Source organism: Xyrauchen texanus, chromosome 39 (assembly GCF_025860055.1).
Source record: "Xyrauchen texanus isolate HMW12.3.18 chromosome 39, RBS_HiC_50CHRs, whole genome shotgun sequence".
NCBI lineage: Eukaryota > Metazoa > Chordata > Actinopteri > Cypriniformes > Catostomidae > Xyrauchen > Xyrauchen texanus.
This window is the reverse complement of record NC_068314.1, coordinates 16,146,479-16,168,012: the sequence shown is the minus strand read 5'-3', so window position 1 is coordinate 16,168,012 and position 21,534 is coordinate 16,146,479. Positions and strand designations below refer to the sequence as shown.

Below are 21,534 nucleotides of genomic sequence, written 5' to 3'. Positions count from 1 at the left end.
AGATAGATAGATAGATGCCATTCTAGACGTTTATGTGACATATTTTACTCTTAATTACCATTCAACTGAGGTGTTTAAAGAGTTGAGACAGATAGCTCATTTCAGTCAGAGAGACAGATGGCTCATTTCTCATTGAAAGACAGACGGCTCGTTTCAGACAGAGAGACAGACAGCTCATTTCAGTCAGAGTTTGAAGGCAAGAGGGACAGCAGCTGTCCAAATAAGGAGCCACTCCAAGAAGGAAAAGATGATTTTCAGGTTACACTTATAGGGGGTAAAGCTATGTATGCACAGTATATATATATATATATATATATATATATATTGGGGAAGGCTGTTAACCGTTGGGAAATTATTTAAACATAACTAGGAATAGTCAAATGGTCAAACGTACAGTATACATCACATATGAGTAATTTCACATCACTGTTTGCTGGAAATTCAAACCAAAATGTTTATATAAAACATGTCTTAATGTCTTAATTATTTAATAATCCAGTGGATTAAGTTGTACAAATAAAAGGTACTTAATCTTATTTGCTAATTTTCTGTTTTTATTTGGAACTTAATGGACGCAAACCATTATTAAGATTATCTACAGCAATTGAATATGTCTGCCATTAGTGTAAAAACAGCAAGTGTTAAAACATGTTACCTTTATGTAAAAACAATTGACTAAACTGAGTAAAACAACTAGTTCCGACTATTACATTCTGCTTTGAGTTACACCCCTTAATAACAATTTGGGACAAGATTTGCTCTGTATTTTTGCATCACTCCATGATTCTTCATCACTCTTATGGGTAAATAACTTAAAAGCAGTCCTGCCACGCTGCCATATATATATATATATATATATATATATATATATATATATATATATATATATATATATATATATATATATATATATATATATATATACATACCGTGGTATAAACTTTAAAGCAAATCTCTAATCTTCTAAAATATACCACCCAGCCCTATCCAATATTAAAAATGTTCATCCCAACCCCAGGATTTTACAAATTCATATGTTTTGGACACATGCAAATAACTGACATATAGTCCTGTATTTATTCCTATCATGTACAGAATCCAAAATTAAATGGGCATGACCTTTAAATATCTAAAGAGATTGAGTTGTGGAGAAAATGGAGGCATCATAGGTCAAGATTGCAATCATGTCTCAGGGCAAAATGAAACCATGAGAGGAAACTATTTGCACTGTGAAAAATACGGGGTAATGTATTCACCTAACAACAGGTGAAAGTTGGCTCCTCATAAAGCAAATGTTCAACCTTTAATTCTGTTTTGTCAAAAGGTTTCAAACGGCTGGGAATGTTGATCATTCTTAGATATGTGATTTGCTGTCTGAAAGTCATATAAAAGCAAGATGGAGATCAAGAGTTTTTTATGAATACGGGCGGGTGGCCGCTGTTCGAGACCACGGTTTCCTACTGGTCGTTCTGACTAAGCTCAAGGCAGCATGACACAGCCAGATATTATTCAGTTCATTTTTCCTAAAAAAAATAATAATAAAATAATGTAAAAAAAGAGAGTCTCATATTACTCACAACCCTTTGCCAGCAAATTGGCCAGATGGAAAAAGCAAAGCTTTCTTTCAAATTTACTTAGCCAGCTCCTGAAATAAGCCAGCATCAGGGTGTTCAAAGCAAAACTGCAATAGCTGGTAAATGATGATGTTAACTTATCAGACAATAAACTTGCACCTCATTACTGTAAAATTAAATTTGTCAATTTGAGTCCTGTTGACTTTTATAGTAATCCCATGGACAATAAACCTTTAGTGAGATTGAAATGTTTTGTTGTGGGAGTATCCTCACTAAGACCAGAAATATACTCCACGCAAGTTCGCAAACGTAGGCGTAAATGCTTGGCCAATGCATTACAAGCGTGCTGTCCTGTTTGTACATATTAAAAAGTGAGTTATGTCTGTGACATTTGCGTCATCAAATGAAATATAAAAAAAATTACTCTTTTCATACAGGTTTTCCAAACACTTACACATGTGCCATTTTCCCCAAATTCACGCCATAGATTGAGCCAAAGCGATGTTTTGGTTCTGACACATTTTGGAATGAAGCAATGTCTATAGTCAAGCTTGCATAGCTACAAATGTTTGTGTTCATGTACTTGTGCAGATTATACTTTTTCATGGTCTTATGCTTATTAAAGAAAGATGGTTGTGAAAATGAAAACCACAGATTATTATTTTACAGAATATTCACAAAATGGTGGGTCAATCTCAAGAGTAATTAAGGTTAAATTCTGTGCATTACATATTAAAGAGTTGCAGTTTGTTTTCAGGCCTTTAACGTTCCATCCCACAATGTTAGAACAACTTGTGCACTTTTAATGTGTTTTATGTAATGTAAAATGTATCATAAAATAACAGATGGCTCAAAGTAGAAATAGTACTATGATTATCAAAACAAAAAGCATTAGAAGTTAAGACTAACACACCTTTCAGCATATACAGCCTTGATTCATTTACCAAAGAGCACAATGCCACATTTCATACAATGACAGACACACTGTCAATAAAATAGCTCTACAAGACTTCATCACTGTTTTGCATTTTAGCTTCAGATAACCCCCATCCCCCCACCCCTAAAAAAAAGAAGATGCACGGAATACAAAGTAGTTACATCCAAACTTATAGACAGCGTTCGGCCCACGAAATGAAAGCAGAAAGATGAGATTTGAAGTTTGTAGGATATACTCGTGAGAGACATGCACCAAACCCTCAAGCAATCAATCTTTTCAAGTTTCTGCACAAGCAAAAACTTCCAGCCTTTTATGGCTTTGGCAGTAACCCATTTAATTCAATTATAAAAATGCATTAAAAAGATATTACGGCAGGGACAGAGTGTAATGAGGCATGTTTACTTGAGGATATTGTTTATAATGAGCAGTTGTTGGGTTTAGGCCTATAGTTAGAACAGGACATGAGAGTAAACAGACCGAGATGAGATGAGGGAAAACTGATAAATCCAGAAGCAGAAAACACTGTATGGTCTTTCTTTTAATTTAATGCAAACGGAAACAAAGGCTGGTCCTGTGTTAATGCAGTAGGCTTTGCTAAAACCTCAGGCTATCGGTCTGTAAGGAACCCCGCCCCCCCATATTTGTACTTGCCCTGTCAATATTTTCATTGGCATCGCCACAAAAGGAACTTTTTTTTTTTTTCAGGAAGAAAGGACACTTCTGGACATTTAAGTGCCATTGCATTAGATAACAAAATATCATGCCAAGTGGCAAATGCAAACAAATAATTCTAACTTATTTAAACTGAGCCATTTGCAAATTAAATTTTAAACCAATTAGTCAAGGTGATTTGTAGTGGAGTGAAGTCAGTTCACCTCAAGTTCACACAGTAGAACACTTACAGGTGTAGTTGGACATGTTCCACAAAGTTGACCAGATTCCAAATACTTTGTGTATTCATTTTGAACAATATGTATTTATTATTCATTTTGAAAAGTATTTATTTATTTATTACCTAACAAACTACTTTTTGTGAAATACTTTGCTTGACAAGTGTGTTATAGTCATTTAAAATAAATGCTATTTTGTTTGATATTTTTTTTATAATGCAAAGACCCATTCATTTTTAAGTGTAAAAATAATTTTGGGGTCACTATCTGTTCATATTTTTAATTAAACGTTGACAATCTTAGCTAAGATAAACCAGTTACAACAACAATTGCTGAAATTACAGCTATAATATAACTACATGACAGCAAAAAAATTTATAAACACATTTAGAAAAAGAAGTCACACTGTGTCATGCCAACCGATGCTTCCAAGAATATCACAAATATAGACAGCAAGATTACTCTCTACCTTAATGACATCAGCAGAATACAAAATAAAAACAAAACAATTTTCACGACATCACACACAAAAAACAAATGTTTGAGAAACACAGAAGCACATGTGTATGATCAGTGAACATAATGGCAACACAGCCAAACCCCAAAAGAGATCTCATTTATATATCAAGTGTTTCTTCTAGACAGCAATGTGATTAAATAGAGAGGAAATTGAGACTTTTGCAGAACTCTCAGATTTTTCTCCAGAAAAGACTTTAGTAATCTAACATGGATTTGTCTAACATGGATCTCATGTTTGTCTGCTAAGTCAGACAATATCATCAAATACTAAATACTAACCAAATAGTATGATTTATGCTTTCCACTTTCCATTGTATATCTCTATCCTCTTATTATTTATAAACAGTTGTCTCTTTTGTATCTATTTAGTTTTTCTTCTAAAGTATTTTAGGAGACACCTTTGAGACATTTTGATTCTTAAATGAAGCTATGAAGCTCCTGAGCTATGAAAGAGCAACCTCTGATAAATAATCAAATTCCTCCAGGCCTGGCCACCAGGTCATTCTTTATATTGAGCCATGAAGATCTTGCTTTTTAAAAAGATTTGTGATATTTTGAATTAAGACTTACCGTCAGAACTCTGTACAACCGTCAAAACTAACAGCAGGCCACATACAGCCAAAGACCTCCATTCTGAATGCCCCATCCTGGCTCCGACTAGACCAGGCGCTTTCCACATGTTTGGGTTGAAATCACTGTAGTCACAACGATCTGGGGAAGTCACTTTCAGAGATAACCATCGTTGACCTCAAGAGCCTGCAAGAAAACCACAGTGGGCTGTCAGCGTTCAAGCAGTCGATGAAAAACTCCTGAGGCATACAAACGTCCTCCTTTAAACTGCTGCAGTTTCTCTTGCTTCAGTTTCCTCCACAGGGTTTTTGTTTGTTTTTTGTTTTTTTTCCCCCAGTAGAAACAGAGGGCAAATTCACACAAATCAGATCCCAGGAGTGGAAACCCTCCATTGGAAGCTGATTGAGACCTGAAACACCACCTCCCGCATTACAAACAACAATCTATTTACCTCAAGGACTGGCCTTCACTGTTTATCTTACTCTCCTCCCAAACCGGTTCCTCTAATGTCATTTTCTGAGAGGGAACAGGTTTTTTGGCTCTCAGACTGTCCACTAAAGACACCAATGCATACCTAGAACTTCTCTGCTTGAGAGCTGAGATGACTCAGTCGTATACAGTATCTCATCTATTAAATGTTTTCCTTCTTTGGATGTTTACACCATCCACCAGCCTCCAATAAAACACACTCGCAGCCTCATGGGGGACATCGTCACTGCAGTAACGAGCCACTTAGGAGCCCATTAAAAACAGTGTGCGCACCCCCCTCAGTTTGCTGAAGATACAATAAATATATCTCACCACTTTGAATATATCATTGCATTACAAGGCATTTCCCAATGTCTGTTCTACTAATGGAATTGTCATACATATCCATGAGAAAAGCAAAATTAGATCTCAATCCTTTGTCTTTAATAGAGAACAAGTGGAACAGTCTCCTGCTTCTCAGACTTTCTTACTAGTTTTTTCAGCAGATTTCAGCAATGTCTAAAACTGTGCTCAGGTTTGCCACAATACCATGCACCCTATCTACACCAGACTCGAGCAGCACATCAAGTCAAAAGCTAATAGATCCCATCATAATCAATAAAGCTACACTGGAAGCGACCATTGTGGCGTGTCGTGCTGACAGTAAACAGCTGTCCCGTTCCATTTTGCTTCGCACACAATGCCGCTAAACTTACCAACAAGACAAATAAACGGTTTAGAATCACTTTGCTATGTCCAGTGTAGACAGCCACAAAAAAGAAGAAAAACATTTTGGCACTCAAAAGTCATGAAATTCAATATGAACTACAACATTTGTCATCAAATACTTTCAAGATGCTGCCCACATTCATTTTACAGCTCTTACTGTAAAATCGTATGACAACAGTTGTCTCATTTGCTTCTATTGACATTTTTAGGAATCCTGGAAGAAATATCTGATACATGGTTGATGTTTAAAAGAAACATGACTTTTGATTTTGTCTTTTGAAAAACTCGTGATTTTTGACACTTCTGGGGTGAAAAAAAGTGATTAAGAAAACGTTAGGGGCATGTTCTACATAAATATAAGCTATACAAGGAGAGCAAGACTAAATGGTTCTCATAGCATCGTTAGCATTAGCAAAATACCAGAGAGACTAACTGGGTTAAAATTCCCAGGATTTAAAAAATTTTTGAAACTCCCTTTTCTTTTCCTATTTTTGTATTTATTTATTTATTTTATACCAAAAACTGTTTTATTGAGTTAAAAAAAATTACTAGCTAAGTAATGGTGGCGGCTCACAGCAGGTTAGCTGTAAGGAAAATAAATACATAAAGGATGAGGGTTGATCCCCTACATAGTCGAGGGGTGTTCGACAAAAAACGACAACAGCTCCGTACTTTCATATTGCAGTCTCATGCTGTGAGCGGTTAACATGCTGATCAGTCTGCAGAAGCTGCGGTGCGTTCGAAGGCGGCTCGCCTGACTCCCGTGCTCCTCATTAAACATGTTGAGGTCTCTCCCCTCTGCGGGATGCCTTATCTCCCTAAGCTGCGGCAAAGACCACCGATCAACACCTGTTAAGTTCTTTAAACAAATAACGCGCTCAAATGCTGACACAGCACAGCGGGGAAGGCTGTTGCCGCTGTTCTGTGTGTTTTCAGTTCGCAAATCAAATTAAAATCTCTAATCATGACAAATTAAGACAGCTAGCATTCATCTACAAAGGACTGAGGCTGGTTTGCTTGATCCCAACACTTCTTTTGATTGGGAAGCTAACAGGGCTGCTGGTTTATAGTGAAAGAATCACACAACTGTGTAGCTTACATATGAACTAACGACAAAACAGCTGTAAAAGGACTGTGATCGATTGAGAGGTCTGGACCTGGAGGGCTTTTTCATAGCTTTGCACATCTGCTCCAAAAAGCTAGCAACACTCAAGTTTCCTCAACAAAACTGGTGGGAGAAATAAAAAAAGGAACTTTGGAAGATCATTCCAGTTCTCTGGGAGAGAAGAAAGCAGTTGCAATCAGGGCTGAGAGACTAGTTTAACATGTTAATGCCAAAACAGAGAAACAAAGGGCAGATGTGTAATTATGAGGCCGTCTTTCTCTCAAGTGGGAGTGAGACCCACCAAAGAATAGAGGAGGAGTAACCCATTCAGAAGGGTGGGTGCAGAAATAATCTGCAAGAGGCAAAGCTGAGGGGGGTTAGGGGAAGACGGGGGAAGTTTACAAAGTTTACAATGCAAGATTGACAGCTTGCAAGTCTCGCTTGACCTCTGAATTAACCCCAAAGCTCTCAATGAACTACAAAAAGAGCCATGAGATTGATGCTCAAAGAATATGACAAGTGTATAAAAAATGGGCCCAAAACAAGGACACACACTCACACAATAGCACTCAAACACCTAACGTCAGGACAATGCACACAAGCTGGCATGCTAAATATTCATAATCCACCATAAGCAGCACACCCCATCATCAAGACCTGCCTGTGAAGGGTTTGTTTGCAATGTTTTTGTATCAATGCTGGAATATCAGGTCAGTGATCGGATGACAGTGTCCCACTGAGCCAGAAACGCTAGAGGAAATCAATCAATGGTCCAGCGGTGGGCCGGTTAATGCACAGTAACACATGAGTCACCCTGAATGCATCCAATCGGACTCATCTGTGATACATTTATCTTTGCCATCCGGACACTGTCAGTTTTTTGTACATCTTCAAATCAAACAAGAGAAACCTAATGAACGTCCGGGGGAAAGGTGTGTTAAGGACACATACACGACAATGTCAAACACTAAATGAACAATAGATTCTCTAGAAGAAAGAAAGAAAAAACTCTCCAAATGCTTTTTTAGAAGCAATTACATTCTATTACAAACTCTATGTAAAGGACAGGGAGAGCAGAATTTCAGATTTCTAGGATTTTCCAGATGGACCTCCTCATATTTTAATTAAATTGTATTGCATTTTTTAAAGACAAAAACACACAAGAGGATTGTTTACCTTGGGTTTCTGAATTGAGTACCGGTTCTGATTTAGAACTGGTTCCATTACAAAAAATATATAAATTAATGGAACGGAATGATTTTCATTCCATCTGACTTCATTAAAGGGATAGTTCACCCACAATTTTCAATTATCTATTAATTTACTCTCCCTCGTGCTATCCCAGATGTGTATGACTTACTTCTACTGAACACAATCAATGATTTTTAGAAGAATTTCTCAGCTCTTTGGGTCCATACAATGTAAATGAATGGGTGCCAACAATCTCCAAAATCCACTTAAGGGCAAAATAGAAGTACTCCAGACAACTCTGGTGGTTAAATCCATATCTTCAGAAGTTAAATGATAGGTGTGGGTCAGAAACAGATCAATATTTAAATCCTTTTTATACTGTAAATGCTCTTCCCTGCTCAGTCAATTCTCACTCCTATTTTTCGTGATTCACATCCTTCATGAATATCGCCCCCTAATGGGCAGGGAGGAGAATTAATGATAAAAAAACACTTTAATATTGATGTTTCTCACCCACACCAATCATATCATGTCTGAACACATGGAGTTAACCACTGGAGTCATGTGGATTACTTTTATGCTCCCTTGATGTGGATTTTGGAGTTTCAAAATGTTGGCACCCATTCACTTGCATTGTGAAGACCTACAGAGCTGAAATATTCTTCTAAATATCTTAAATTTGTATTCAGCAGATAAAAAAAAAAATCATACACATCTGGGATGGCATGAGGGTAAGTAAATCATGAAATAATTTTCATTTTTGGGGGAACTATCTATTTAATTGCTCTTGAACATTCACTAACTTGGATCAAACACAGCACTAAAATACTCTGATTGTGACAGCACAATTAATTATGCATTAGTTGTGAGTTTGCAGTATCATTTAAATGTGATGAGAGAGAAATATTGGGCACCTCAAATAATACAAATGGTTTAAATACACAACACAACTTTCTATTGAAGTTGCCCAGCTGGTTGCCTGTAACAACAAACACAATGTGCGACCACTGTAATCTGATTCATGAATGAATTACTTATGAGTAGAATTTTTAATCAAATCCATCAAAAAGGCCCATGAATAATTTTGTCATAAAGCAGTGTCTTTAAAAGTACTTAAAGAATCATTAATATATTCAGTAAGGAACTGGAATTTAAGCGGAATCAGAATTAGATCCAGAACCTTACAATTTCCATCCCAACTTCAGAGTAGAGCTAGTTCATTTACAATCACTATTGCAAATGGATTTAAGCGATAGTCCAGGCCAAATTAAAATGATCATTTCATTTTAAAAGTCATCATTTACTCACCCTCATATTGTTCCAAACATGTATGATTTTCTTTCTTCTTGGAGAAGTGGAATGTTAACCTCAGTCACCATTCATTTTCATTACATACTGTAGTTTCTCTTTCTCTCTCTCTCTCTCTCTCTCTCTCTCTCCCTTACAATGAAAGTTAATGATAACTACAGATAGCATTCTGCCAAACATCTTTTGTGTTCTACAAAAGAGAGGAACTGATATTGGATTGGAAACACATAAGGGTAAATAAATTATGATCAAATTTTCATTTTTGGGTGAACTATCTCTTTATCTGTCCATTTATCTCATGTAAGATCTGGAAGAGATACATGAAGCCCTAAATGACAAAACTGTCATAGAGTAACTACTCTATGTGGAGTGTGTAGATACAGTATAAAGCTATACAAACACATGAGTGCTGGTAAAGTACTGTAATCACTCTCCCTGAATCCGATATAACTCCTTTTAGCTTCTTTTCATCCTCTCTCAAAAATGCAATTCATTCATTAATGAAAGTAATTAAGGTCTTACACCAAGCCAAGCAAGAGACAGGGACACGACAAACTAAAAGGTACTGAAACTAACTGAAGCTTTTGAAACTGACTGGTTGAATTCTTCATCAATTCATTATTCTGATATACAGCTTTCTATTTCTGACAGTAAATGACATGCACACCGCCGTAATAACGTGCCTATTAAAATGGCACAGTGTCTCTCACAGCGATTATAATGGGACTCGACTGCTATGAGTAAGTCCATTTTAATATGGCCTTCACATATTGTTAACAGTCATTTTGATGTTTTAGTGGACAAGGAGTGAATTATCTGAAAATGAAATAAAAAAATAAAAAAAATAATCTTTTCCATTAACTGATAGTGGCAAATTCCTCCTTTCAGGTTGTGTACGATAAGGAGGATTCAGCTCCGACTTGTTTTCCATGCATTTTAACGGTAATGGAGTGACATTAGTGTGGCGAGACGTATTAAAAAGGTCAAACGAAATTCAGAGGACCACCATTATTCAGGTATCTTACACAGATTGCACCTGCCAATCTTAAAAAAGAAGTCCTTGACACTCCGCCTTTCCTCTTCAGCTGGGAAATGAGATGGAATAGAGCATTTTTGGCAGGAAAGTGCAACATTTTTACTTTGTCTTTGCATTAGCTGGGCCAAACAAGGGGAGAGAACAGGGTCACATCATCTGTCTCCATGTCACGATAAGAGAGCCGCCCAACGCACAAGATCATAAAACATCAAGAGAGACATGAAAGATAGAGAGACTGAAAGGAGGTTTCTGCAACTACTGCAGACTCATCATCTCAGTTTCAACAAAATGCATCAATTTTTCATTCCCTCAAACGCAATGAAAGCACAATGTTGCTGTCAGAATGGTGCAAAATATGAGAAAAAATGCCTTCATGCGTGTGTGTGTGTGTGTGCTTGTAACCATGTGTACATGAGACAGTCCCGAAAAAAGGTTTGTCATTTAGCTGTATCTGTTCTGATATATTTAAACTCCTGACTCCACCTAAGTGCTCTCCTCTTGTTTTAAAGTCCCCATGAAACCAAAAATAGCCTTTAAGCTAATTTCTATAAGCTTTGAGGACATCTACTGTATATGCTAGTGTGCTCCTAAAGGTTGACAAGAATAACTGTAATGTGCAGTCTTTTTTCATTTCCAAGAAAGTTTACAAAAATATTGATGACATCATCTTGCACTGCACAAATTTGTGCCCAATAGATAAGAATGGCAATGCCCCGCCCCAAACACCAGCAAATCAGCCATTGCTAATTTCCAAGCTAAAATGTGTATGTTTGATGCCTTTAAGCTATCTTCTCTTCATGTTGAAAACAGCCAATACAGCAAGTTATCCTTTTAATTCAGATATTTCAGTTTGAATCCTCCCCAAACCAGTTACAAATACTTTAAACATTGCTACATGCCTATAGGCATGTGCTAACCTTCCACTTCGAGTTTTTGTCACTCGTCCCATGTCACGCTCTCTTTTGCAGTGCAAAAAATTAAATGCAACCACATGTGTCTCCATTAAAAATATGCATCTACTGAGAAGCATTAGCAATTTGAGGTGAAAAAGTTTTCTATCCACAACCAAGCGCACATTATAGGCTGAAAACAATCCTCTAGTAGAAATAACTTTAGATTGTGTGGTACTCTGATTTCTGTCTGAATGTGTTTATGCAGCCTGTCACCAAATTAAAGGGACATTTCAACCAAAACTGAGAAAGGAGTAACGTTTTGGTCTGTTCTCACACTCAACCAACTGGATCACTTCATTAGACATTGATTTAACCACTTGAGTTTGATGGATTATATTATGTTATATTGTATTTTATGCTATATTGTGTATTATTTTTATTGTATACAGTCTTCTTATTTTGTGTATACTGTATTTTGTATATTATTAGGTGTATATTGTGCTGTGTAACAAGACTGCTTTATGTCTAAATCAGATGTTTATTGTAATTATCATACTTCTATGTTGCTTGGAACTGCACCCAAGACTTTCACCAACTCCAGCACTTGTGTACATGGTTGAGAGGTAACAAAGGGATTTGATTTGATTAATTTGATTATGGTTGACTTGATCTGCTTTTTGGGTCTTCTCAGACCTGGTCACCATTCACTTGCATTGAATGGAACTACAGAAATTACATATTCTTCTAAAAATTCTTCTAAAATTAGTTTTCTGCAGGATAAAGAAAGTCATACACTAATTAGATGGCACGGGTGTGAGTAAATGATGAGATCATTTTTATTTTTGGGTGAACTATCCCTTTAATATGACTGCAGAAAGCACCTATTTGTGTAGTATTTTAGGGGCTATTTCATGTGGTCTTTAAAGTTAGAATGAAACAAAGTTTGCAGTTCATTCTTCCGTGATTGAATGCCTTTTCGAGTGAAAGAAAGAAAGATAGAAATAAAATGTGTAATATTTATGTTAGTTTTATTTGTCAGGGATTAATGTTGTAGTCTCTGTATGATTGATGGTTGGAGGGGAGGGGTTGAAAAATAACAGGTGAAGTCAGCTGAAAATGAAAGTTATTTCAGAGGCAGTTAAAAGAGCAAGATTATGAAGACAAAAATAACAAAAAAAAAAAACACAGACGAATCTTTCACGATAAACCAGGAACATGCATTATATATATAAACACTCCTATATGCAGGTTCCTGTCTTCCCTTGCTATTTGATTACTGAGTACCATTTTATTTGAATATACACACAAACACACAATCCAGTTTGTCTGTGTGTGTGGATACACACTGTCTCTCTCAAACAAGAGCAGTTGAGTGAGCATAACGCCTCCTCTGTCCCTCTATTAAGCAGCAGATCATCAATTATTCAGCACCACCGTGAGCCATTATTCAAAAGAATGATTAATTTTTTAAGATTGCAGAAGGGAACACAAAACATAAAGTGAGGGGCATTAAAAGAATGTCTTGAATGGGTGACATTAAGAGCCGGGTGGCATGAAAAAAACATGATTGATTTGGCTGGATTTATTGATTAATTTCTTGTGAGAGGAAATGATTTGGAGTTGATTTGAGCAGTGATAGTTCACACGCTAACATAGATGATTCAGATTTATGCCACAAACCACAAACTCATTTAGAAATCTTTTAATTAAAGGCCTCTTTCTTTAATTAAAGCAAACAAGCTAAAACAGGAGAAGGGTTTTCTTGATCATATAAAGTCTTAGCTACAGAACCACTTATAGCTTCAAATTAAATTTTTGGATGACTTTTGCTGATCTTAGCAAGCACATTGGTGTGAGAACAAGCTTGACAGTAAATCGTTTAAAAATCGGCAGACATATAAGGAGGGCGAAGTTTGTTCCCGGAGAGAAATCAACTGTCAAGCCTAAATCTCTTCTGACAATGCAAGCAGCGGTTAAAGCTTCATGCTAAACCTGATGCTACGATACTGACCTTCTTCAAAGACGCCATCAAGACTCTGAGGGTTTTCCACAGTTTAAATGTGCATCTGTTTCGGCATGCATAAATGGATGTGAAATGTACAGCCAAATCTGCCATTTTCATTGACATGATTGTTTTCACTAATGTATGTTGAAACTGAAATGATGAACTCTTTTTTTCATGGAGTCCTTTAGTGGGCTGCTTCATGTGTCTGACTGCTGTGAGTATTTGGTTAGAGGGAGGTAAACCAAAACAGTTTGACTTTAGCAAAGAAAATGACCTTCGTTTTATCCTCTCGCCTCACACCAGTTCACCCTAACAGTTAAATGCTTGGAAAAGTGTCTTTTGGGTCACCACTCGACGGTTTCTGTGGTTAAACATGACAAACTTGTGGTGTTGTAGGCGTTTGAATTATCCATCTCATTAAAACATTCCGCCTGGCGTCTCTTCTAATCATCCACACTGTTTATATCACAATATGAATCATAATTAACTCTATATAACTTCAATCTTCACCCACAAATCCCTAAATTATTTTCTCTAGATTAGGATTACAATTTCAATAACACCATAAAACCAAGGGTAGTTTACTTAAGATTACGACAAATTAAGAAGTATAGACCGGATACTTAAATGTTACTGATGTTTTTTGAGCTATTATAATTGCCTTGGGACTTGACTGAATGGGACAAAATATTGGCAAATATGTGGAGGAAAAAATAACCCCTAAACCCATTTCAAGTCTTTCAGATGGGTTTGTTTGTGTGGTGATTTGGTGCTGATCTCTTATTTTCAGGGTTGGGAGGGTTACTTTTGAAATTTATTCCACTACAGATTACGGAATACATGCTGTAAAATGTAAATTGTAATGTATTTCATTAGATTACTCAAGAATACTCAATTTATTCTAAATACTTTGGATTACTTCTTCAGCACTGCTAGATTTTTTCACTTGTTTTGACTAAAAAATCTGCCAGTACAGTAAGACAAAATACAAATGTTAAAAATACATTCTCTGAAAAAACGTAATATCTTATGCAATGTCATTTCTAAAACAAGATAAATCAAACTGATCTTGTTTTAAGGATTTTTAGATATTTTTACAGGAAAAAATAAAAAATTTATAATCAAGAATATGATGTTTGCCCTAATATCAAAGGTGTTCTATCGGGAATGCAGGCTTGAGTGAAGTTTGAGATGCCATTTACTTTTCTTGATAGATGTAAAACGGGAGGTGATGTCTCTCTCTTTGGCGTAGGCCCCGGCCGGCAGTCCAAGGTAGTTGAACCCAGAACCGTCATGTCCTGCCGGAGATAGGAGGCAGGGGCGAGGAGCCTACCCCCCTGCGGGACAGGGCTCAACTGGTGGTGGTGGGGAGGTGGAGGTTGCAGTGTTAGCACACGAAACAGCAATGTGATAGATTGTGAGCGGACTTATAAAGCATTGGCTTACATGCGATTGGCTAGGAGTTACCCAGCTAATGATGTGATGATGTGCACCTGCTGGTCTTCCCGCTAGAACTACGCTCCACTTCCATTTACTAGAAAAATAGATATTGGGATCCAACATTAATTTTCTTGATTAAAAAATATTATTGTGCCTGGTAACATGTGCATGTAAAATGGCTAAAAATAGCATTTTAGCTCAGCGTAATACTTAAAATTTACACAAGGTTTATTTCTATTTCATCTGCTCCAAACGTACTTCTCTGTCTGCTCGTATGAATGTAACACTTCATAAGAAAGTGTTTCACCGCTGTTCAAATGCACTTTGGATTGCATCATTTATATGTATAAATGTTTTCCATCTGAAAGGACTAAATATAAAATTAAACAAATGACAATAAAATGCAAAGTAATCTCTTCCGTAATCAAAATACTTTTTGAATGTAACTGTATTCTAAATATTGATTTAATTATTTAAATTGTAACTGTAGTTGAATAAAGTTACTTATATTCTGTATTTTAAATACGGAATCCCGTTGCATGTATTTCATTACTCCCCAACCCTGAGTATATCTATATACTATTATGTGTATACACTGATCAGCCACAACATTAAACCCACATACCTTATATTGTGTAGGTCCCCCTCGTGCAGCTAAAACTGTGCCAACTGAGTCTAAGTTACCGTGGATCCTGCCAGTTCAAACCAGTCTGGAAAGCACTAAATATTAAATTAAAATGCAAAGTAATCTCTTCAGTAATCAAAATACTTTTTGAATTGTAACTGTAGTGGAATAGTTACTTATATTTTATATTTTAAATACATAATCCCATTACATGTATTCCATTACTCTCTAACCCTGCTTATTCCAAGATGTTTAGGCTCAATGTTTCAGAGACGAATGCCAGAAGAGATTGTGTCTGGATCGTTAGCCTCATTTACATGTGTTAACTAATGCTATAAACAGTGAAACTGAGACGTCCATACACTGGATTGAGACCGAACCTGTTTGAACTTTTAAAGTAAGTTGAATAGCTATGTCAGTTCTTGACACTTCAGTCAAGAAGTAAAAGCCAGATCACACTGCAGGTGATTGGCATGTGACCAATTTAAACCCACAATATTTATGTTAAATAAAATAATTTCTAAACAAAAAGATTTTATGAAGCTGAAATAATCTTAGTTTCTACGTAAATCATACTGCATAAAGTAATATGTGATGTCAGCTATTTGGAGTGTCATAGTTCTGTAAGATTCAATATAAAATCACTGCTAACTATTTCTAAACAGTTGCCACAATAGCACTTGACAATATTCAACTGGTAGTCAGGGTCATTTTAGAGAGGCTGGATGGGAACATAAGATTATAGTGCCCTAGCATGTTAACTGCACTATAAAATTTAAATGTTTATTCATAATCTACTATTGAGCAGAAAAAGTAAATGATCAGAAGTTATGCCATGGATATGTATATATTTTTTTTCTTTTTTTTTGCTAAACAACCTAATTGTTTAAAGGAAAATATTAGTTAGATACTATTTGGATTAACAATTGACTGATAAAAAGTTTTAGTTTTAGTACGGGAAGTTGACTTTTAAAGTTACATCCTTGTCACACCTACAAATTCACCTCAGTCTCTCTTAACTCAACCTCTCCCGTACACACATATTAACACATTTATTTGTTATGATTTGATACATTTAATGTGATGCAATGGTATTAATTAAATTAGAAATAATTGCAAAGAAAAAAAAGAGCACATTGCTTGTTCACAATAGAGATGGCTAAACAGATTCACTGGCCCACTTAAGCTGAAAACAGCAATGATGACCCAGAAGGGGACTTTTGACATTTAAATAGCTCTTGGGTTTAAAACATTTTTATAATATATTTTTTTTTTTACACACTGTATTTCCAACATAAAATGATAGAAGAGTCCTGAATTAACGAGGAGTAATTCCTGAATTAAAAAGAGGAGTCTGGAAAATGTGCACAAACATTAAAGTTACACATTAGCTGACATCACCATAGTACCATAGCTGACACCCTAGAATAGTTTGATTTCTCCGAAACGTGTAAACATGTGGCTCTTTTAATATTGCTCTGTTGTAATAAATGTAATAGCTATGGTATTTTATCAGAAACTAAAGTTTAAACATAGTAAATGTCTGAAGAGTTAATTATGTAACAAGGTTAAAAATGGGAAAGGCGGAGGCTGGAACCGGCTGATCAAATTAATATTTAATGAAACAAAAAGACACAACACACACACACACACGGCTTCTGCATGTGGCTCTCTCTCTCGAACTGCCGCTTCCTGCTGCACTTATTCCCCCCCCCCAATCCGATTGGGGGCCAGGCATGCATTGTTACAGCCAGGCCCCGCCCTCCTCCTCATCACACTCCTCCCTCCTTTGCCTCAGGTCGGGGACCCCCAGCATGATATACATCCCCCCAGAAGGGGTGCTACCCTTTTGGCTCTGCCTGAACACGGCTCCACGTTTTGGCGGCCAGTAGGGAGCCCCTCCACCCCTGGCAGCAGCTCCACTGCTCCAGGTGGCCAGCAGTGACACAGCATTTAGCAAATTTTTATTTTAATAAAATAAAGAAAATTCTGAGTTTACTCCTGTTCCAACAGAGAGAACCTGGGAAGCAGGAGTCAAACCCTCATCCAGATTAAAGAATCTAATCTTGAGAGGACCACCCTTCCACCATACAAATGTCCTCCAAAGATGCACCTATAGCCAAAGTCCATGAGGATGCCATGCTAGAATACCCAAAGGCAAAGGTAAATCGTGCAGTTTGTAAGCACTTGAGTGGCTCTAAAACAAACATAAATCCCATTAAGGAAACGTGGATGGGATGAAAAGGTCTAAGCCTACATACCTTGTGCCTAATACAGATAGAGATTACATTGATAAGCACATACCCAGCTGCTATAGCAGCAACATAGACTTTAAAAGTAGGTCTTGCAAAAAAAATCCAGCACTGTACCGACAGGGCAGTGAACTGGATTTTCACCTCGCACTCCACACCAAGAAGCAAAAATACGCCACTTGAACGTATAAAGCTTCCTATTTGTTGGAGATCCAGCATTCAGAATGATATCAACCACAGCAGGGGATAACCCATAATTCAAAAGAGCACCCCGTTGAGGTGCCATAACCATAACTTCCACAAGTCTGGCTGTGGGTGCCAAATGCTGACAACATGTCTGTTCTGACTGGACTCTCCCTAGGCACTTTCTCCAGGAGAGTGACCAGAGTTGAAAACCATATCTGAGGTGGTCAAAACAGTGCCACTAACAGAAGCAAAAGCAGAATTGTGTACAACAGACTGATTGATGAAAACATGTTAAGACGAATTGTCAGTCACTGATGTGCCAATGGATCGATGCCCAGCAGTGCGAGAGGGAAAACCAGAGGGAACAGTGTGACGTCTCGCTCAAAGCAACAGGTCCACTTTCGCTCTGCCGAACCTTCTCCAGATTTGATCCATAATCTTTGGACGCAATGTCTACTCTCAGGGTATCAAGCCTTGTCTGGACAGGAGATCCGCCCCAAATTCAACTGGCCCAGGACATGCATGGCTCATAGAGACCGCACATTGTCCCATGCCAACAGACAAATGCAAAGTGCCAGTCTCAGCATGCCTTGAGAACGCACTCCTCCTTGGCGATTGATGTACAACACCACAACCTCATGGCTGCCCTGAATCTCAAAGAGAAAAATCTTTACCACCAACAGCACCATGAACATCTCCAGGCAGTTTATGTGGCAATATTTCCGTTGGCCCATCCATACTCCATAGGCTGGATGACCCTTGTACACAGCAGCCCGTGGAGGTTGCGTCTGTCATTATAACTTTGCGGTGACACACCTGTCCCAATAAAATGCCAGTCATCAAAAGGCAGGTCCATTTCCATGGTAAAAGAGTTCGGTAGCACCCGCGCGTCACTTTGAAGAGATGGTTGAAGTCCGTTTGTGGAATTAATTCACTGTAAAGGTCTCACATACAACATGCCCGGAGGAATGACAGTGGAAGCCACGATCATGAGCCCCAAAAGCCAGTGAAATAATCTCGCAGGGAGAACACGTCCCATCGCTAGACACTGGCGAAATGACAGAACATGAAATTTAGACAGACATGCCTGCATCGCTCACGAATCCAGCGCCACCCCTAGGAACAGAGTCTGTTCAGGCAACAGGACACTCTTGTATAGGTTACACACAGCCCTAGATCAAATGGCTGAGAATGACATCTCGATGTTGGGCAGGCAAAACCTCAGAGTGGGCAAACACTAACCAATCGTTGAGATCATTCAAAACACAGATGCCTTGAAGCCTCAAGGGCATCAAAGCTGCATACATGCTTTTTGTGAATGTGCATGGGGCTGTGCAAGTCTGAAATGGAAGGACGCAAAATGTATATTCTTGCCCCCAAAAGCGAATCTGAGAAAGCACCTATGCTTCGGTGCAATCTAAATATGGAAATAAATGTCCTTCAAATCTACTGTCACAAACCAATTCCCCGGCTGCACTTTAAATTATGTGACATTATTTCTTTCTGCCTCAGCATTTTTTATTGACATTTCATAAGAGCAAAATTCAAATATCTCAAAATCCAGAATGGGATGCAAGCCACTGTCTTTTTTCGGGACCAGAAAATAACGGCTATAAAAGCTGCATCCTCTCTGAGAAGGGGGAATCTCCTCAATTGCCCCTTTTTCTGAGAGAGTGGGAATTTCCCAAATCAAAAACGAGGCTTCCCGAACAGAAATGTCTGTCGGAACAACCCCATTGAACACCGGTGGAGCCCACCTGAATTGAATTACATATCCATGCTTTAGCTTTTGAAGTACTCTGTCTGAAATGCCCTACAGCTGCTGCCAAGCCGACAGACAGGCATACAGAGGGATTAATGCAATGCTCTTGCCTGCAATGTAACCTGTAACCACTAGATGGCACGCTTGGCTTACTTTTGGAGACTGCCCCTTAACCAGTATCACAGTGGAGGGAAGCCTTCGCTTCTCCAATGCAGTGGCTGGTTGAATGGAATATTGATGTTTTTGCCTTTATTGTATTTACAATACAATACAACCTGAAATGTATCTACAGCAGGGATGCTGACAGAATAAAACTTTTCCATGCAATTTGAACTGGAAAAGTATATGAACATTGGGGGAATGTTTATTTGAGAAAACTGGTTCGCCACAACGGCCCCAGCATTCTTTATGGTGGGTCAATGTGTGTATTTTGTGTACATTTGTGCCCAATAAACATAGAATTCTATTATGCATGTCTCAAAACCTTTGGTCATGAAGACAGTGGCCGAATTAGTTTAGGCAATTATAAAAAAAAAACTTTATTATAAAATTACATTCACTCTGAATGTATATACGTATAGGACAGAATGCCAGACAAACCATCTTCCCTAGCAAAGAACAGGGAAGAATGTGTGAACATGGAGGGTAATTGAGAGCAAGCAGGCTCGCCACAATGGCCCCAGCATTCTTGTGGGGGGACAATGCATAGTGTTTATTTTCACTGTGTGATTTGTGTACACTTGTGCTTGATGAACATCGAATTCTGTTATGCATGGCTCAAGACCCTTGGTCATGGAGACAGAGGCTGAATTCGGGAAGTGTTTTAAAAACATTAATGTTTTTTGCACACTTTATTCGTCAGATAACGGATGCTGATCTAGGCATCAGAGTAAGTCCGATGAGACTCAAGCGTTTGCTTGAGGGGAGGGCAACAAACATGAGGAAGAACCCGATGTTCATTCACACTCCAAACTTCTCAGACACAAAGCCAAAATCCCAAACGTCTCCCGCACACGGAGCTCCAAATCTGGAGGCCGTGGAACTGGAACAAGCAGGGATAATGCCTGTGGTGAGAAATTGCGAGCCTCAAAAAGTGCAGCTGTCCCGTCGGACCCTTGTAATATTTGGGGAAAAACACATTAAAATTGCTCTGAAATTTCCGCTGTTTAAACGACATCCTTATGTGTCCACCACTAATAATGGAGGATTAATAATCTCACTTTGATGTGAGTCAGTTGAACAAACACAGGCTTAGACAAAATCGTGCACTGAAGAACATAAAATCTGAATCAATGGTCCCATAGTGAGCACTTTTATGGAGCCCGTGATGTAGCTCCCTAAATGTGTCGCTTAAGTGCCACTAGCCAATAAATTGCAGTGATTGTATGAAGGCTTCAGACCACGTGACACTCATGTCCCAATGTGATTATGCAGCTCGAATTCCAATGAAAGAGTATCAAATTTGTCTCCCTGTTGTCTTCTTGTTGTCTACTTTTCAAAATTTTACTTCAGAAATATCTTATTTTTGAACCCAGACATTCATTTCTAGCTGTTCCAGCAGGCATGTGAAGTGTAACTGTTTGTTACCCATAGCAAAATTGGCTCTATATTAAAGCTAGTTAGCAGTTTTAAAGATCAGAGCAGATGAACAGCAGATATGGTGGCTTTGTTTGTCACACAGGCTAAAACAGCACATGAGCACAGCAGTCAAACGGTCTCAGTGTGTTGTGACTGAAGAGTTTGAATGCAATATTAGCCTAACTGAATGCATCTTCTTCACTTCGTGCTTTTTCAATCTTAACAAGCCCACACGTATCGCTGCACTGATATCCTTCATAAGCAGAATGTGTGACATAGTATGACACCATGATTTCTTTCCATTTCCTCCTGTTTACAGACTAATAAATGCATGATGGAATGTGGAACAGTGGTTTTCTGGAGGACTTGGAGCCCGACTCTAAAAGCAGTTACAAATTATTTTAGGAATGGTTTCAAAACCATTGCAGAAAGGTTTCTAAGCCTTACACTGCCATACTGATGCTGC

General features: G+C 37.9%; 1 protein-coding gene and 1 pseudogene across 11 annotated transcripts in view; one reads left to right on the top strand and one right to left on the bottom strand.

The window, feature by feature from the left end:
* LOC127632666 (adhesion G protein-coupled receptor L2-like) overlaps nt 1–21,534 on the bottom strand; it is a 151,737-nt gene that overhangs the window by 117,639 nt on the left and 12,564 nt on the right. For all 11 annotated transcript variants that reach the window (XM_052111384.1, XM_052111385.1, XM_052111386.1 and 8 more), the window contains exon 2: nt 4,491–4,676. In XM_052111384.1, the coding sequence (XP_051967344.1) occupies nt 4,491–4,599 (109 nt within the window). In that variant the 5' untranslated portion in view covers nt 4,600–4,676. The remainder of the gene's footprint in view (nt 1–4,490; nt 4,677–21,534) is intronic.
* Nucleotides 17,385–21,534, top strand: part of LOC127632694 (uncharacterized) — a 48,795-nt pseudogene continuing 44,645 nt past the window's right edge.